A 19526-nucleotide genomic window follows, 5' to 3' on the forward strand; every position below is an offset into this window, starting at 1 on the left:
AATCAGTCTTGGTCTGACCACCCACTTTCAGAGGCACTTTTTCCTTTCAAGCTCTGCATGACAACAAACTGCCTTTGGCATCCAAGGGCTCTCCACTTGGAATGTACTTACAAACTTCAAAACAGTGGTTAAAATGCCAGTGAAGGACATGATTAGTTGCAAGCTTGCACATGCCTGTGCAACACTACACTACAACAGCAACACACCACAACTCACAAACAGATCTCACTGGTCCCCATTTTTAGAACCATGCTCTTGCAGCAGTTGGACTCCACCAGCTGTGTCGTATGCCTCAAGTCAGTTCAGCTATGAATGATGCAAGATGAAGTTGCCACACTGAAGGCAGCTCTCTGTAAGCTATTTATCTGCCAAAATTACCTGCAACAGAAGCAGGCTCAATTTCAGCATGTGAGGCCTCTCACGTGTGACCCAGCCCTCGGTGTGCTTTCACTTCAGCAGTTCTGCTTTGACTTCCCATCACTGCTGGGTTAGCTCTCGTATGCATTACCAAATTTACTCATGACTGCTTCTGCCACAAGTCCTTAGTATGAAGAACACTTCTAAACATCCCTTCTCACTTTTCCCAGGATTCTATCCTAGAATTGCCCCAGGAATCTGAAGAAAAGAAACTATTGAGCAACTTGCAGAATGGCCTCCTCCATTGTTTCAGAAGAATTCTTTTCACTGCATTCCTCAGGCTGTCATGAATCTTCCTCTTGCTCAACCAGCTCTTCCAGTTTGAGCAGAGCTGGACCTTTGATCTGTATCTTCTGAATCAGTTAGTTTAGGTTAATACACCACCACACAGGAGCATGCACATGCTAAGAGACCCTTACAAAGTTACAAAGAAAGGCTTGTGGAAGTAAGGGCAGGAACATGACAGTCCACCTTTCCCTTGTCTTGTAAGGCAATCTTTAGCTACTAATTTTATGACATTGCCATTTCATTTCTCTAGTATATTTTGTTTATAAGAACAAGCTAAAAGCAGGAGCTGGATTTAATATGAAACATTTGTTTTCACTAGCTGTTTACTGGGGAAAGTTAACTTTTAAGTTTTTGGGACCATTCCCATTTTCCATTAAACAAAGTAGCAGCAAATTTTAATTCAATAGCTCAGTTTTTTATTCAGTAACTTTTTAATCTACCAATTTATTTTTTGCGTGTGAAAAAAGATGAATCAGAGATTGCTGCAGTTAGTTTGTTCATCATTCTTTGAAACTTTTAAGTACACTGAGGGAAAATAATTTTTCTGTTCTTGGAATCAGCCTTGACTACAATATTTGCTGCATGATATGGTTTAATTGATTTACCAAATTTGCAGGATGAGGGATAAAGAGGGAGTGAATAATAAGAAATGAGAGCCCACCAAATGTCTTTTCAGTAACTAGAAAGTAACATTCATTTTCTAAAAAAAGGTGAATACTCTATGATTTAGGCAAAAATTCTTGGGCTGTGTTATTAGATGAAAAAAAATCTTTCATAAATTCTTCCTAGGTAAGACAGTGAAACACATAGTTCTGCTGATGTACAAAATAGTTTCAGTTTTTTGAAGGAAGGTCTTAGCTGTCCTGTTTCTCCTGTGAAGTTCACCTGTGCTTGATGGTATGCATACAAACAGGGCCTAAATAGTGTAGTCATAAAGAGCAAGGCTACTGTAAAATAATAAGCCCCAAAGCAGTGAGTGGGGATTTCTTTAGAGCCCTCATACTCTCCTATAAAAGCTAGTGAGAGTTGTAAGAATCCATTAACATACATTATAAAATTTGTGGACTTTACATATTTAGAAATTGAAAGTGCTATATTTTTTTGCCTCTAATACTTGAAAAATTTCCTTAGTATTATATATAAGCTGTATTAAAATAAAATTGCATTCAATTAGTTCACATGCATACCTTGTAAAGTCAGTTTTTATTGCTAAAGCTAGGGCTACTCTGCACTCAGAACCATTTCATGGCAGAGAAGACATGCCAGAGAGTCAGATAGGGGACAGGAGCAGCTAAAACACATCCCGTCAACACAGTAGTTCTCCTGGAATTTCTCCACAGTCACAGTGGGTGTGGAAGAGCTTGCCTATGGAAATATAGACAAGAGGAACTCTATGTACACATGTACACATATAACTTGGCATGTGTATGCACATCTACGCGTCCATACTTTTTATGAACCTGAAATGGTGCCTATTCCTGTGGGGAGATGATCTGGTGTGGCAGAATCGCTGGATACACCCTGTCGAGTCACAGGCAGAAATGGAGGCAAACAGCTGCTTTTTACTGATACTGGTACTGCTACCATCAGTAAGACATGTTCTACTTCCTAGACAATGAGCAAACTAACTTTTAAAGAAAGAAAACATTAAAAGTGATTTGGGCTTCTCCTATGGTGTACTGCATTCTGGCAGAAAAGGAATTTACTGCAGATCTGGTCTGTGATGGTTGCCTACCCTTGCCATGTCATCATGAAATAAAACTTAAAAGGATTTTGTTTCTTAAGTATTAGAAAAAAAACAACCCTAAACAGAACAATTCGGGAGCAGAATTTATTGGGAGAAAATGTTGGTGCTTGAAGGCAGATAATGTTTTAATGACAGTTCCTTAATAATGCTTTATTAAATATCCACAAAATGACACTACCACAACCTGCAGCAATGCACTATAATAAGTCTTTAGAACAGCTGATATCTTTGCTGTTAAAAAGCAAGCAACTTACCTTTCTCTTTTCCCATTGTGACCAACTGAAGAATGAACCATTCCCCAATGGTGACGGCAAATCTCTTTAAAGGCTTAGCTGAAATGGAGTTCAGGATAGCAATATAATGCTAATGTAATCAAATATGCATCTACTCTGGAGGCTTCAGCAGAAAACTTCCAGTAATGACACTGCTACAGTCTCACAATGTCTCAATGGACATTTGGAATGCATGTTTTTCATCCAGGCTACTGCTGTAGCAACACCCTGCACTGGTTCCCTGCCTGCCTTTTGCTCCCTGGGCATCAGCCCTTCCTCCTTCCTTCTCACTGCTCTTTTCCTGAGCTGCAGCTCTGGTGACAACGCGACTCTGGCCCTGGAAGAGGCAGAGGAAGTCCCAGACGAGACACATGGCTAGAGAAGTACCAGTGATCCTGGGACTGTACAGATGTAGAGTCAGGGCCATGACACTGATGGTGGGGCTGTCACACTGCAAGGGTGGTTTGGCAGAAAGGATTTGTCATCCAACCTACCTCCCTGGATTACATGGGGCATCCATCCTCACTCACCTGACAGGCAGTCTCTGCATCCCTGGGTGCTAGTTGAAAAGCAGGCCCACACCAAAACCACAACCACTTTCTCCCAGTTTCCTGCATGGATTTCCACCAGACCCATACCAAATCAGTGAGGACAACACACACTGCTCAGCATGGCTGAGGTCCCTGCTCTGCTCTATTGCAGAGTAAAGAGTGGGTAAAGGGAAAATATTGACACTTCAGAGCTCCAATTTGTTGTCATGACCAAATCAGTTGTCCTCAACAGCTTTGCAAAGCAGTAACTTGCCATCACTGTGCTGGAAAATCCTGAAAGTTCCCTGGTGAAATTTCCTGAAATCTCTGATAGCTATTGCACAAAGCTGGAAACCATCCTTAATTTTCTGTTTGCCTCTTCCATCAGGGAGATACATCACATGATGCTAATAGTGGCTACACTGACTACCAAAGGCAAGAGGTGAATTCCAACAGGAAATACTTCTGCAGGAATACACATTTAATCCAATAAGATTCAAGATTATCCAGAGACTGGAGACTGAGGCTAGGCAGATGTCAGAATTAAAATAAATGCATTTAAAATAAGTAGTATCAAGTAACTTGGTGTGGTGGGACAAATTATTACATGGCAAACCCTTCATGATGGCTACCTGATTCAAGTCTTGATGTCTAAATTTAGAGAGAAAACCAGAAAAAAAAAAAAAAAGAGGTAGGGCTAGCTTAATTTCTTGCTGGTGTTACATGTTCTACTTGAATATATTTATTTTCTTTAATGGTAGGATAATTTGATGTTTAACCTGTCTTTAAAGCAGGAAGCTCTGGAAAACCTTCAACCACAAATTACACTGCTTTATTTCTCCTTAATTTGGAGAAATTTCATTTTATTAGAACTATCACAGAGATGTGCACCAGTGATCAATATTCTAAAGCTTCTAGCAGGAGACCACCATGTCTTTTTAAGCTTAAAGTCCTTTTTCAGAAAAGCAGTATGTATATAAAATGCATGTTGCTGAGAGTACAGATCAGTAGATTTGGTGTCAACATTCACTCCGAGGCAGAAATTCTTTGAGGCAGATGTGAACCTACACATGCTCCATATCCCTGAACACTGTCTCCTATGTTATTTAGAGGGCTTCAACCAATAACTATTATACTTTTCAAGTTTAGCTTCATACTTCTGCCCTATCTTTTTCTTTCAATCAAGTCTGTTTCCAGCTGCTTGCTCTTACCCTGGCTGAAATTCTATCTTTAATCATGCCTGATCCTTTTCTGCCCTGTTCGTCACTAAAATCTTTGCAACGCAGATCATTAAAGTGACCTCTGATTATCTTCCTCAAGACAGCTTGGGATGCTTTTAAAATTAAAATCTCATTTCACAACACAATCTATTCAACACAAGTGACTGTATTGTCAGTGCTTTGTACTGAAGCAGTTTTATTGCAAAGATCTTTTCATAAATAAAAAAGAATATATTTAAAACCTTTTTTTCAACACATGAACATAACTCTGAAAGCTTTTAGAAATGAAAATTAACTATACAAAAATTGGGCTAACAATGTTAAATACTTACACTTTTGTTCCTACTAACTGAAATACATTTGTATCTTTTATCAGTATAAAAATCTTCAGAGTAATGGTAATACCGCATAAGTATTTCCTTTAACTGAATGTATTCACATTTTCCATACACAGCTTTTCCCAGCAAGTCTGATCAGTCTATGCCTTTCTTTTCCGTGGAGTTCCATTAAGTTCTGAAGGGGCCATTTGCAGCACTTGCTGTTGCTGCTGCTTTGCAGGAGAGGAGATCCATTCTTCTGAGCTAAACAAAACATAGCACAGTGGCTTATAAACAGAGCTTTTATTTTTTTATACATATAAAATTATATGTATAGCATAGAGCTCCGACCAGTATAAACAATATAACCCCCATATTCATACACAGCTTTTTATTACTGTATTTATTTTGTTAAAATGAAGAATAGCAACAGGCTAATATTAGTTTAACTACATAACCACTTCAGTTCTATATGTAGATAAAATAGTAGCAAGTATAAAAAGTAAGAGACACAGCACTATAGTGAATACTTGTTCTGAGAATCACATAACACTACTGGGTAAGATTTAAATAATCTCAGAAAAATGACCCTAGTTCAGCAAAGACAGTGATGTAGTCATGAGGAGAGACATGTAATGGCAAAGACAGTTTCATGTCACTTTAAAGGTAGAGATATAAAGATTTTGCAAATTTGTGTGTGTGTGTGTCTGTTCAAATGCTCATCAGCACAGAGGGAATGAGAACAGATACATGGGTAAAACACTTTACCCACCAGTTCACTTCAGACAGTTACTTAGAAAAAATAGTGTAAGAATGATTCTATTACAAAAGAATAATTGTTTCTGTGTTCATCTAATGAGTATTTGACAGCAGACCTTAAAAGAGTTTACAGACCAAGCCATTTCAAATAGTTTTGGGTGTAACAGTGTGAAATATACCAGAAAATATGGGGAATGTGATGCACAAAGATAACAATCAGTTCATAAAGAGAAACAGAATTAGTAAGCAAATCTTTATATGAGACTTAACTTTTAAATGAGGCAGAAACTTTAAAGAAATTAAAAATTATCTTGAAAATCAGCTTTATGCAAACTCTATTAACTGTTGCTTATTAGATACAAATATGAATTAAAAATATGCAGAATAAACTAGTTTTTGTTTTGAATTCAGATTATGGGAAAATAATGACTAGCCTCAGAAGATACTTACCTATACAATTTTTTCACTGTGTCTCTTCGCATTCTTTTGGGAGGAATGGGGGTGTCAGATATATCCAACATTATAGGCTGAAGTAACGATTCAGCACCTTTATCTGATAAAGCAGGAGTCATACCTATGAAAAAGTTGCAAGAACCAATTACAGAAAAATTGAACCTGTTGGTTACAAATGGGCCCTATAACAACAGAGTTAAACCTTTGAAATAAAGACTTTAGAAATACAATGAATTTTATGGTTACCTTGTATCTGAAACAGAGTTCAAAGATGACAGTTAAAACAATTTATTTATAAATGTCACAGAGTAAATGTTGATTTTTAAAATATTATTTGATATTGACATAAAAAAACTTGTAACTCAGACAATCCTTGCAGACTTCAGGGTGTTTCTTTTTATAGCACAATGTTTTGATTGTGTTTCCTTAGCAAAAGCAATTCAGCTCTTTACTACACAGTCATTTCAAAAAGCATGCCAATGTTTTGGGGCCAGCCACACTAATAGTTATATAATCTCTTACTAGTGAGATCATAGTTGCATGTTCACAAGACAAACTGACCACATTCTTATTATCTGAACACAATACAGGGCAGTGCTGCTCTAGGCATTATCCACAGCATCATACTAGTACATATAGTTTTTCTATTCTTTCCTTAAAATGTGACATCTTTAAGCTACTATTTAATGTAAATAATTTTCATTCATAGTTTGAACTTCTTAGTTTGTAAGAGCAGAATTCATCTGGTTGCAGTTAACTGTTCTCTTTCTACAGCACACCAAAATTACAGTACAATAACCTACCCAATTTTTGTTTTACTAGCTTGAGGCTTTTCTCTTGTTCAGCAAGTTCCCGTTTTTTCTTTTGCATTTCTGGAGTGTTCAGTGACTGCAAATGTAAATCCAGGTCCTTATTCACATTATCAAATTTAATCACTGCTGCACGGTATTGCTGAAGAAGATCTAATTGATAAATAAAACAATAAGCCACAGAACAGTAAGTAAATAACCATTTTGATTTCAAATGCTACCAATAACAACCTAGGCAATGTATAATCCACCAGAAAACATACCTTTCAACAACACTACTTAAAAATATCAAAATTTATAGTGGCTGTTCTTAAAATGACTGTAAAAAAAAATCCAATATTTTGACTCGTCTTTTCAAGTCCCTATCTTAGATGACTGCAAACTCTGAAAATCATGTGGGAAACTGGTATCACTGTACACATCTTGTTGCCCGTGTGCTCCAAGCGAAATTCTCTACCTCTGATCAGACATCAAGTACTTGTAGCATGCTGTGCTTTCAGTGCTACAAAGCAGAAGCTTGTATTACTGACTTGAATTGTATTCCACCTTGTGGCCCAAGTGAACATTTACTGAGTTTCATTCCGTCCCACTATGGAAATTTAATCAAGCAGACTCAGATTAACAAAGGTGTATTTTGCTGACAATCCTTTTTCCTCTTTACACATGAGACAAAAAATTTTTCCACATCCAGGCACTGAATAAATATGTCAAGTAATAAAGGAAGGGCTCAAGCATATTAGCCTGGACTCATTCATTTTACTTTCACGTGAGTACGAGGTATTATGCACAAAGTTTAACTGAACACTAAATGACCTTAAGTTTGCCATGGGGTGAAAGCTCTCACACAGAGAGCTACTGCAGACTGACAAAAGCCTGAAGACTCTTAATACAGCTTATTTTACAAGTACCTTGCCAGTGTAATAACAGATTAAGCAACTTTTATCCTACAAACACTGAAAAAGAGCATGTCAGAACTAATGCTACGTGTAAAATTAAGTTCAAAACAAGCCCTGTGTAATGAGATGCTGTCCATGCTGTTGATGGAATTTTATTATGATTTTCCTTTAAACGTCTAGTATCTAAGTGAAATTAAAACATGCCCTTTTCTTCTACCACTATTGCTCCAGTACTAAACTATAGAAAATTTCAATTTAATTTGTATTGGGTAATAATTGAGTTCAACAATTGAAAACACGCTGATAGACAAAGTATGCTAAACCCAGTGTAGTCTGTGACTGACAGGCTTACTGTGTTTTCCCTAGGCATAATATATTTTTACTAAAGTGCTGAGAAAAGATGTTTTTAGTCCTCATTTTTTTTCCCCTACTCAATTGGTCAGTGCTAAGTAGTTTGCTCATATATATGGCTATTTTAATAGGTATGTGTGTTCTCTCCCCACACCCCTCCATTGCACTGTCATGGATACACTTCATATCCTTTCTTTTTAAAATTAAGTATTTAAGAAAAATCTTGTTTGCAAGTAAGACTTTTCAGTGTTTTACTCATCAGTCAAGTCAGTTGTTACATGTCAGAAACTGCATCTTCTAACTTAATTTCTAACCTTTATTCTGAAATGAAGAATCTAAGCACAAAGAAATGGAAGTGATCCCACAGGCAATAGGTTAGCTTATGAGATATTCTCTCTTGAGAACATGAATTTTTCTACCACTGTTTCATAGAGCTCACTTGCACTTAAGAAATTTTAAATTATGGTGTTTCCAGAGTAGAAAGACCTAAAACTTGTTTCACAGTGATGCCAGAATTCAATCAGCTAAAGCTTCTCATGCCGACTGTTTGAATGATTATTACTGCTTATACTCATTTTCTTAAGGCTAAGAAAAAAAGGGGATTGTTTCATTATTACTACTTTTTATTTCAGGAAATGTAATAGCTATAAGCTTTTAAGAAAATGCAAATTTATAAACAGAACACTGTACAGTTCCTACTTCTTAAAATAACTGTATGATAAATTGAAGTTTTCCTTTCTGTATTACATCAGAGAATAAAAAACATAGGACAAGCAATATAATTTTGTAAGTTTTGTATGTTTGTGACTTCATTAACCCACCTATCTGTCCAGAGATAGTAGAGTAAAGTTTTGGCATTGGTGCTCCAAATACCATTCCTCTGAGCTTGTCCATTGGAGGAGCTTTATTCTGCAGGCCTCCAAATTTTCCATTGCTACGAATCCTGTCTCCTTCCCTAGTCAGCAAGGTAGGGCAGTGTGTAATTTTTACAACCTGCACAGGTACAGAAATCGAGAATAAATTAGTAACTCCACAGAAAGTCTAAGTTTTCAGCAATGCTGCTGTGAACCTTTGTATTTTTCTACTGCAATGCAACTTTGTCCCCTAAAGAAAAACATATTTTCTGAAATGACGTCATGACTTTGCTTTCAAGCAGTAGAATGCATATATTAAAATGAAGCATTATTGTCAATAATTATGAAGACCATTTTTTTTTAGTTTTGTTCTCACATTTTACCAGAAATCTGAAGGCAGAATTTAGATCTATACCTTGGAAAAGCTGATTATCAATATATATTAGGAAGCAGTGGCAATCAGTACAGTTCTACATTCTTATGCTCAATCATTTTTTTGATTCTAGCAAACTCATAGGCTGAAAGTAAAAGTGCCCAGTGTCAGTACTTCCTCAGAGACGCTTTCCCGCTAAAACACGTACCATTAAACCTAAATAAAATGGGTCTCAAAGATATCCAGTAAGTTTCACATCAAATTTTTAGTCAAGTGGACCTGAAATTTCACCATATGCCTTAGACTCCTGTGTTTTATGACACAGAGACACTAGGAAAGTACAGAAGAACTTGTGTTTAACACTAGCACAGCCAAACCGAAGATGCTCATCTTTGGAAAAGTGGTCCCATGTGCCATAGCAACATTCACATAATGGAATTTGTTGAATGGAGATAATTTTGTCAGTGCCAATAATAGAGATTTCATTCACTGTTTGAGACCCACAGACAGTAAACAAACTTACAGCTAACACAGCATTAAACTTGGGAATTACTGTAAGTTTTTAATGTATTAAATATGTAGCTCTGCAATATATCTGTATCATAAAATTTAGAGAAAATTTGAAACATACCTCTTTTCTGTAGTGGTTGGCAGCATCCAAGTTATCTATAATGATAGTATCACCCAAGAGCATACCAAACACTGAAAAATATAAATTTTTGAACTATGAAATTTCTCTGGAGCAAAATAACTTGAGTTTTGAAAAGTCAATTCTGAGGCATCATTATCACAGCTTCTAAGATAAGTGCAAGGGAAATAACATGTAAATAATTTTTATTTCAACAAAATTCTGTTGAGGTTGAGATAGCTATGCAATCTTCTGCTTTCATTAGTGAATTCACAAGGAAAAAAATTAGTACATTTAAGTGCCTTTTGGCATAATTGAGTGCATTTTCCAATAAAATACTCTCTTGATATTTTACATTGATCAAGACACACATAATAAAATCCCAAGTTTCATGAAATTATATAAATGATATCTTTTTAAAAATCCTCCTGGAATGTTGAATTTTGTTCTCAGTTACTTAATATTTTTCTTCATATTTCAATGGTTTGTAAAAAAAAAAAAACATTCCCAGGCAAATGATCCAACTGAGCTTGAGACTCTTCTGCTAATGAAAGTCTGTTCCATACAAAATCTAACAATGTAGCCATGCACGAGATATGTCATGCAATGTGTTTTTTTTCAATTCCCTTAAAGGGCATGAAGAAGAACTTTTAACTGTAAGTCTATCACTATCTAACTTTCTGAAAATGCACAGGGTTAAAAATTGGTCTTTATAAACAGTAGAGAGGAATACTTCTATAGTGGGAAGTCGTGAGATAAAATGCAAAACTTACTGAAGTAACTGCAGATGTCAACTCTCCATATAAAGGAGCAGATCTACTTAATTTTAAAAAAAGTGTAGGAAAAGGTAGGGATTGCTACATTGTTAGAAAGAGTACAATAGTTTCCTAAACGAAAATCTACATAAAAATTGAAAGATTTCTCACAACTATTAAGCTGTTTAAGCATAACACACACAGTTATGTACACTTCAGTCTGCATGTACTTAAATCTATGTATTACACATTTCTGAGAAGAATCAAACTAAAAACAAAGCCTAACAAAAGGAGTAGCTTCTGCAATATGAGATTATAAAATTCATCTTGTGATGGTCAGTTCCTGCTCTAAGGAGCTTGAGAATAAGATAATGCTGCAGGAATTTAAAAAAGAAAAAACCTGCCACACATCTAAGTAGAGAAAATGAAACTAAGACAACAAGTAAAACAAAGTGGTCATGGGTGAAATTTTCACAACTTTTGTTTAAAAATAATTAATGCTAATGCCCTCTTATTTTTACCAACAGAACTCAGGAGGAATGTACTTTGGTATTTGCAAATGTTGAAGGGATTATAATTTGTGATGTTGCTGTATTTCATTCTTTAAAAGAAAGAAGTTATTAATGTTTGATCCTTATCATTTACCTGTTTGACAATGCTCTACATTATCTGGAAATGTTAACAGATCTCTGGCAAATACAGGATTTCCAATAGGTCTGAAGAACGTTCTTCCATTTCTCATGTGAGGTAAAGGTCTGGTTAAGCAAAGGAGACAGCAAAGGAGAAGAAAAGAAGAAAGCAATTTGTCATTATTCTAGCCAGGAATCTGCAACGGAATTGAATGCATCTTATCACTTCCACATTAGATAAATGATCCCACCATTATCTGAAATGTCAGTTATATTAAAGATATTTTAGTAAAACACTGATTTGTTATGAGGCATTATTTCCAACAAAATCATATGACTAATTTATGGACAAGTTTTAATGCACTGTATTATGACAACTGAGAATTTGAACATTATAAATACATTTATACATCAGATCTTTTCTAAAGGGCATTCTTATTATATTAGAAGTCACCTTCATAAGCAAATTATTTTCAGGAGCAGAAATACTGTACTTTATTTTTCAGGCAACTGAAATAGCAAAATGACTTTATATGACTACAGATGATTTTAGGAATGTATTCTGAAACTGGATTTTTGAAAGTTATAATCTGATTAGAAGCACTATAATTATTTAAAATAAATTCCTGCTCTAGAAAACATGTAGACATAAAGAAAAAAAATACAGAAGCTATTACATAAAGAGCATCACACAGCAGCTAAAGACGTAAAGCTGAGATTTCAGCTAACACTTCAAGTGACATTACTGTTGCTGTAATAATAAACCTGTGAATTTTATACTTCAAATCTTCAACTGAAGTTTAACAATCAAATTAGACAAGAAAAAAAGAGTTGAAGTATGTAATACAAATGCAGAAGTTTAATTTTTTTTTTTCTCTACCTGGACCAATCTGGAAGTGTCTTCTTGTAAATAGAATCAAGGGGTAACACTTGTTGTCGACCTTGAGTTTCATCGAAGATAGAACGAGCAGCTTCCGTGGTCAGTGTGACTACACAGTCCATGTCACTTGCCAGGTGCCAAGAGATGACTTTTGCTGCTTCGTTATCCTCGATTTGAGCTAAATGTGCAATCTGCACCACAGAAGTTACAACAGTCAAAACAGAAACCAAGACCACATCCCCTCTTCATAGTAATCACAATAATCCTGCAACTTTAGACCTTTAATTCCCTGTTGATGGCTCTGTTAGGGCAGCTGGTCATCAGATAATTTTTCATCACTAGCACTTTGTGGAACCAACAGAACTCATTAGAAGGCTCTCTGCAAGAAAACTCACCTTGCCTAGAATATCCTGGCTGCCTTTTGGATAGTTTGGGAGGGTACAAGTTCTCCTTGGCTGCTTCATTACTCCTTCTTGTTCCAACATCTTTTTTTTCAGAAGAGAATCCACATACTGAAGCTGAGAGTGAAGATTTAAAATCAGTAAGCATGTACCAGTGGACTGAGCAGCAGAAGTAGTTATCTGTCATCAATTAACTTTCTAACAACAAACATTCAATAACCTGAAACGGGCTTTTCATGTATAATGGACCACCATGCACAATCCCAGAGAAGAGCAAAGGGAAAGCTCACTGCGATTGTGACCAAAATTTTTAATTACTTTTTAAAAAAAATTCTTTAATTTTTAAGGGCTTCAAGGAGCATTTCACAAAGAACTATCAGTGCTTGATTAGAGACGAAAGTGAAGAAAGTTTAAAACAGCAGGAAGATACAATCATGAATGCACAAAAAGAAACCATTTCAGAAGGCGACTACATCCAGCCTTGAAAACTCTAGCCAGCAGGGGGAACTTCAGTACTGTGACTGAATTTAATTCTACTGATTTGTGATTAATGACTATAACTTGGTCGTATTTGATCTAAAGATAATCATTTACATAGGTGTTTTCTTCCCCCAAATGTTAGTAGTTTGAAAACTTTTTTAAAGTTTCTTAAAACATAATTGGATCTCTAAGAAAAATTAGTAATGCGGTACATTGTCCTGAATATTTCCAAATTTACTTTTACATTAACTTTGGCAGTAACATATGCAATTCTCTGATTCTCTAAAAAAAAGTGCTTTCCTTTGGCTTACTTACGCCAGAACACATCCAATATATATTGACCAGCCTCCAAAAACCTACTGTAACATCTAGCAGTAACACTGGTAACCTTAGCAGAAACATGACCAGCAGAAAAACAAGACCAGGATATAAAAGACAAGGTTTTTGTTAGTTCTATAACTGTATTTTAAAAGATCCTCACACTAACAGAACAATTAAAAAAACCCCTTACATCTGACATCGATTCACAAATTTTTCTACAATTTAAATTTTCACTGTTTTGATAACAGTGTGATTCAGCAATATTAGTATTGATATATTATTGATATTAATTTTAGATATGTTAATGGAGTTCAGTAAGAATCAAGTCATACTGTGTTTGTCTGTGGTAATTCAATTTGGTGCTTTTTCAGTTCATTCTTCAGGAGAGCTTCCCGTGTTTCAGCTTCTTTAACCTGACCTGAAACAAAATCAAAAGAGACTGAGGAAGTGATAGGAAGCAATGGAACACTTAGAGAATTTCTTACAACTTTTCAGAATTATGTCAGCTGCGAGTGACCCTATCTACTTCTTAATTTCAGCACAGAATGTAAGAATTTTTCAACAAAAATCTTGCGATTTTATCCAGTTTCTAAACAATTTCAGCAGATGTTACACCTTCAGCTTCAAGAAGCAAAGGGGCCTAGGCCTTGTATCAGTCTGATAACATTAGCTAGTTTTAGTTTTCATCCTCAATTGTCATTATAAATGGTTCTCCAACAGGGAAATGGCAAGACAGAGAAGAGTGCCTTTGTCTGTTATATGGGACACCACTTTCTTGACACTATTTCCTCAGCTCACATACCTGAACTAATTTCAAAAACAAATCAGTAAACAGGTGAGTTGCTTTCTACCCTCTGTTCACAAAATGTTTATATTTGAAATTATCTTATTACTTAAACATAAAGTGTAACACTGTACTCTAACTTACTCTCTGCAGATGTGCATGTATGAAACAAATATTTTATGCCTTTCACACTGGAATTCAAGATTTTCCATTCATAATGGAAATATGAAATATTAAAATTACAAGAAACAGCAGCATCTTCTAAGCCAATCCGCTTTATTTACACTTGGTGATTACTTAAAATAAAAATTTAAAATGCAATTATTAAAACAAACCTTTTGATCAACAGGCAGGATGATTCAAAAACAAAAAAAAAGACAGAAAACATTTCCTTCATTCATAAAGAATTACATTTGCTGAAGAACATAAACAATTACACAACACTTCTGAATAATATACACAGGGTCAAACGTGAGGGGGAAAAGTAACATTTTTAAAACGTAAGACTAACTTTTTAAAAATGATTATCTATAGTCTATTCTCCTTAAATTGTTTTTAGGCAACTGTTGAATTTCCAGATGTACGAGCACGCGAAGATGGGAGTAAAAGGCAGTCCATGGATAAAAAGCCATAAAACACCAACTTCAATATTTCTTTTCTCCTTTTGATAATTCTGACAGAAAACATTCTACATCAAACCAAGACTTTTACAGGTAGGAACATTCAATATTTAATAATTAGATGCCTCCCTGCAAGACATATACCCCATCTGCTACCCTCTAATTACTATCTCTCATGATTTCAACATTGATTTTTCTCCCCTTCTCTATATTCTCAAAATCATTATAGGACAGAAGTTTAATTCACAGAAAAATTATTTACCTATTTGATTGAACTTACATTTCATTTCAGCTACGAGCTGATTTGTAGTATCAAACATCTTTCTGTAAAGATCTATGGACTTAGATAATTGGTCTTTCTCCCTGGTCAGTGTTGCCATCAGCTGCTGCTTCTTGGAATCTACAGAAATAAACATATTCACTTTTAGAAAAACATACAGTAACATACTTATATGGTTTAAGCATTAGTAAAAATCTATTAAGCTATTACATAGTTCTGAAAACATATTAGGGATCCAAAAATTGCTGATTCTAAGGAAAAGCAAGTATTTGAGAGTACTTGAAACATACCATTGTAAAACATAAATGAGAGACAATATGGTTCCAAAGGTTTTTTCAAAGCTGGCAGATGTGGCTCAAAGACAAGAATATATTCAGTGCTGTCTCTCCCAGGACTGTCTTCAGCCAGCACTAAATTCTATGAAAATAAACAAACAAATATAAGTTTATGCCCAAGCTTGAAGTTACACACAAAACAAACATTCTTCAGATGCAAATTTGTAAGTTACATAACACACGATGTCTATACAATAGACAGCCTTTTATAACAACTAAACAAAAGTAAAATACAAAGATATCGCTATTTTAATATTTAAGAATTAAGATTGTAATTTTTACCTGTTTAGAAAGTCTTAGTATTTTTGGCTATATATTTTATTTCAGAGACACATGCTCAGAAATAATATCCTCTGCACTGTCTGATAAGCAAGATATCCTCAGGTGTACTTCATTCAGTATGTGAAATGTAAACAGATCATTAAAAAGAAAGACCCAAAACATAAATGCAGAGAAGGAAGAGCAATCTATTCCCAGTGCTTGGTTAAAGTTACTGCTGTTACCATGGAAATAGACAGCAAATCCCAAATGAATCAACAATATACCCAAACACTATCATAAACATTTAATTTCTTATCAACTCCTTATTGAAAAGGCATATTAAATCCTTTGCCTTTCTTTATAAACGTGGGAAATATTATAAAACCATAAAGGTAAACAGAAATAAAATTAGTAAAGGTAATATCTAAATGCACTGCTACTTTGGGAAAGGTATCATGCATAAAATGAATAATTCTGGTAATAAAACTCATACTGTTTCCACCTTTAACATGTAGAAATTGCTACTCAACTGGCCAAATCAAGAGAATGGTGGTTGCAGCCTAAAAGAAGAGATAGATACATAACCTTCAAAGACAGTTTCATAGCTTTCAAAAATACTGCAGCTACATATTTTATCAGGAGCAGTCTGTAGTGGAAATATCTTTTCCTTAGAAAATATATGCCAACAAAGATGTTAACATTTTTCTTCACTAAACAAGTTTAGCATCCCTGAACTTGTGACTAAGGGTAAACATATCAGATTATCATTTTCATCATTTGTGCTAATTGCATACAACTGTCTTTACAAACAAGATGTGACAATTTCAAAATACTTGAAGAAAACAGGTATGTCCCTTCCCCTCCCCATTACAAGTCATATGAAAAGGACAGTGCATCACAACCAACAAACCCTTTCCACATGGGTTTTGTGAGTAGTCTGAAGTCAGTGAAATCAGTATAAACCAGATGCCTGAAAACTGCCTGAGGTGGGGAAGATACTGGGTTCACTGAAATGCAATCAGTCCCCATGGATGACTGGGGAACACAAGTTACTGTCATAGGCAGCAGAATATCTTTAGATCATAGTAAAAAAAAAAGGAATAAGCATGCAAAACCCTCCATCTTCCACCAATCCAGGAATACCTAAGTAGAAAAAAAAGCACTCTATTGGCTTACTAAAAAAGAAAAAAAATAGGGGGGGAGGGCAAAACAAGCCAAACAATCACCCAAACACCATGAAACTCAGCACACTCTCCCCTCCATTACACAGGTTAGCTTTGTCACTGATGGGGAACTGGAGAATTTAGGTCACAATTATGCAACAGAAGGTTACTACATGGAGACAAACAAAAAAAAAAAATTATTTCTGCATTAGCAAAGAGTCTTCAAAATCATCCAGTAATTTTATCTGAACTGCCACAGGTTATATATGGGGTTATTGTTACCCATATAAAGGTGTTCAATTTACACCTTTTACCACAGGTGTAAATACAAGAATTGCAGAGTGTTTTGTTCGACCAGCAGTTTTAGCTGATCTTTCACACTTATATATACCTAAAAAGTAAATACCTAAAGCTATACTTTTGCACTTTTTCTTAACCCCATCTGCCTGAGAAAAATGTGTTCACAAACCAGTTAATTACTCCTGAAACATATTACGGAAACCAGAGAAACCCAAGAGTGCACCATAAATCAATCGGTATATTAATTTTATCTGATACCTCTATTCAGTCTCTGCATTTTATTTTACTAGGTTGGTTTTCATACATATTTTGTCACTTTTCTGTATGGATTAGAGTAGACAAGAATTTGGGCCATTAATAACATTTAGCCATGTTAACTAGAAGTTTCTGTTCTTGACTGTTATTGACAGAGAATAACTTATGCTGTGTCATTCAGTTTCACATATGTAGCTCCATAAAAGCAGTCAATGTACTGAATAAAATATATTCTAAAGAAGTTCCTATGTAGGACCTGTAAATTTTAGGATTCTACTGCAGTCTTATGGTGGTGATTTCCACGATGTATTTGGAGAATTCGTTTGGATTGCTATGCAGTGTCTGTCTCCACCTGGCACACACTGATGTTGGTCTGTCATAAAGCTGCTTCCAAAGAGCGAGCTAGAAAAGGTGGCTGAGAAAATGTCCTTAAAAGGTGGATCCTCCTTTGGTACACCTTCTAACTGTTTGAAGACTTCTGTAGATGTCAGACTTTTAAAATAAGTGACAACCACATGAAGTAGGGGTATAATTTTGTTCTGCCATTCTTATGTATTTCAAGTTGAAAACAAAAATCAATATACAACTGTTTCACCACAGGAATACCACCGATTGAAGTTCTGTGTAGGCTTGAGATTGTAGACAACGATTGTGACCATTCCACACAGAAGAAACTCCACATTCAGCTGGATTTTCTTCGGTGTGTTTTGAACAGCTCCTGGTTTTGTGCATGTGCACATTTTACACTGTGTCTTTGTATGATATTTTATAGCAGCTGTGACAGATGGAACTTAGAGGTTTTAAAAATTCAATTTTTATTTGCTGAAGAAAAAGTGACTGCAGTGATGTGACTACAATATGCAGTACTTTCAGAGTATGTATGATGTCAGAGATTCAAACCAAAATAAGGAAAGCATTTTTAACAGCCAGGTGCATTAATGAGTGAAACAAAGCACAAAGAAAAATGGCAGTTTTATCTTTGCAAAATGAGGGTAGGACACCTTTCTACAAAGTATATATATGCCCACTACTTAGACAAAAAGTAAAGAGAGCCTAGCAAAATTTAATTAGAAATATATGAAGAAGTCATTCTGAATTACCTTAAGATATAACAGCCTGACAGTATTATAAATAAAAATGTAAAATACCAGTAATGGTAATGGTTTAAGTAAACCGGTTAATTGTTATTCACATGTGAAATTCAAATGAAGAAAACATTTTTCCTGGATTTTCTTGAATGTCCTGGTCCCTAACTGAAAGTACCTGTACACTTCCCTCACTTGGAAAGGATAAACTTTTAAAAGAATGTCCTTCCTTCAGGTTTCCTGAAAATCAGCAACCAACCACAGAAGAAATAATGTATCTACTTATTTCTAAGGGAAAGCTACAATATAAACTAAATCTCCACAGAACACAATGTGGCATAAGATAACTTTAAAACTGCAGGAAAAATAAACCTCACACAGTGACAGAGTGTTCACAGACCTGTGTATTTCAGTCACTTACAATTTCAGCTGATCCACTCTCCATTGGAAACTCTACTGTATTGACTTTCCCATGAAACTGCGGGATCTCTATATCTTCTTCATTTGGGCTTTTAATTTTTACTATTACTCTGCCAACTAGATCAAGTCCAGTGTGGTTGTTATATTCATCCTGTGAGTAAAAAAGAAATTAAAGTTAGTTTGGGACTGAACTAAATAATCCATTCCTGTACTGCCCTGGATTTATAAGGCAGGGTGCTAGCAGTTTCTGCAGAGGCAGCCTCTGTGAGGAGAGGCTGGACATGGCCAGTGCTCCAACTGAGCACAGAGGCAAAATGGTGCTTCTTTGTATTTAAGAATGGGCAGAAATGCACAGGCAGGTGAGAAGGGGAAAAAAAAAATTTAAAAAAAATTAAAAAAAAATAAAGAAAAAAAAGAAAAAAAAGGAAAAAAAAAAAGAAAAAAAAAAAGACAGTAGATGGTGAGAGAAGGAACAGCAGGAGGAGCAGAAATTCCCCTGCAGCTCAGAGGGAAACCACACTGGAGCAGGTACTTCCCTGCAGCCGATGAAGAACCACAGTGGTGCAGAGATCTGCATGGAAGCCCGTGGAGGACCCCATGCTAAACCAGGCTGATAATTCCTGGACTGCAGCCTGTGGCAAGG

General features: G+C 35.5%; 1 protein-coding gene across 1 annotated transcript in view; it reads right to left on the reverse strand.

Annotated features, from left to right (window-relative positions):
• Nucleotides 1–4624: 4624 nt before the first annotated feature.
• The window catches only part of SMCHD1 (structural maintenance of chromosomes flexible hinge domain containing 1), a 69299-nt gene continuing 54397 nt past the window's right edge, over nt 4625–19526 (reverse strand). Inside the window, exons 37-48 of the mRNA XM_064434581.1 lie at nt 18885–19034; nt 15355–15481; nt 15065–15184; nt 13713–13798; nt 12574–12696; nt 12179–12369; nt 11315–11424; nt 9918–9988; nt 8881–9052; nt 6807–6965; nt 6001–6124; nt 4625–5055 (exon numbers count right to left, since the gene is read on the reverse strand). Of these exons, the coding sequence (XP_064290651.1) occupies nt 4953–5055; nt 6001–6124; nt 6807–6965; nt 8881–9052; nt 9918–9988; nt 11315–11424; nt 12179–12369; nt 12574–12696; nt 13713–13798; nt 15065–15184; nt 15355–15481; nt 18885–19034 (1536 nt within the window). The 3' untranslated portion in view covers nt 4625–4952. The remainder of the gene's footprint in view (nt 5056–6000; nt 6125–6806; nt 6966–8880; nt 9053–9917; nt 9989–11314; nt 11425–12178; nt 12370–12573; nt 12697–13712; nt 13799–15064; nt 15185–15354; nt 15482–18884; nt 19035–19526) is intronic.

Source organism: Passer domesticus, chromosome 1 (assembly GCF_036417665.1).
Source record: "Passer domesticus isolate bPasDom1 chromosome 1, bPasDom1.hap1, whole genome shotgun sequence".
In the NCBI taxonomy this organism is placed as follows: Eukaryota; Metazoa; Chordata; class Aves; order Passeriformes; family Passeridae; genus Passer; species Passer domesticus.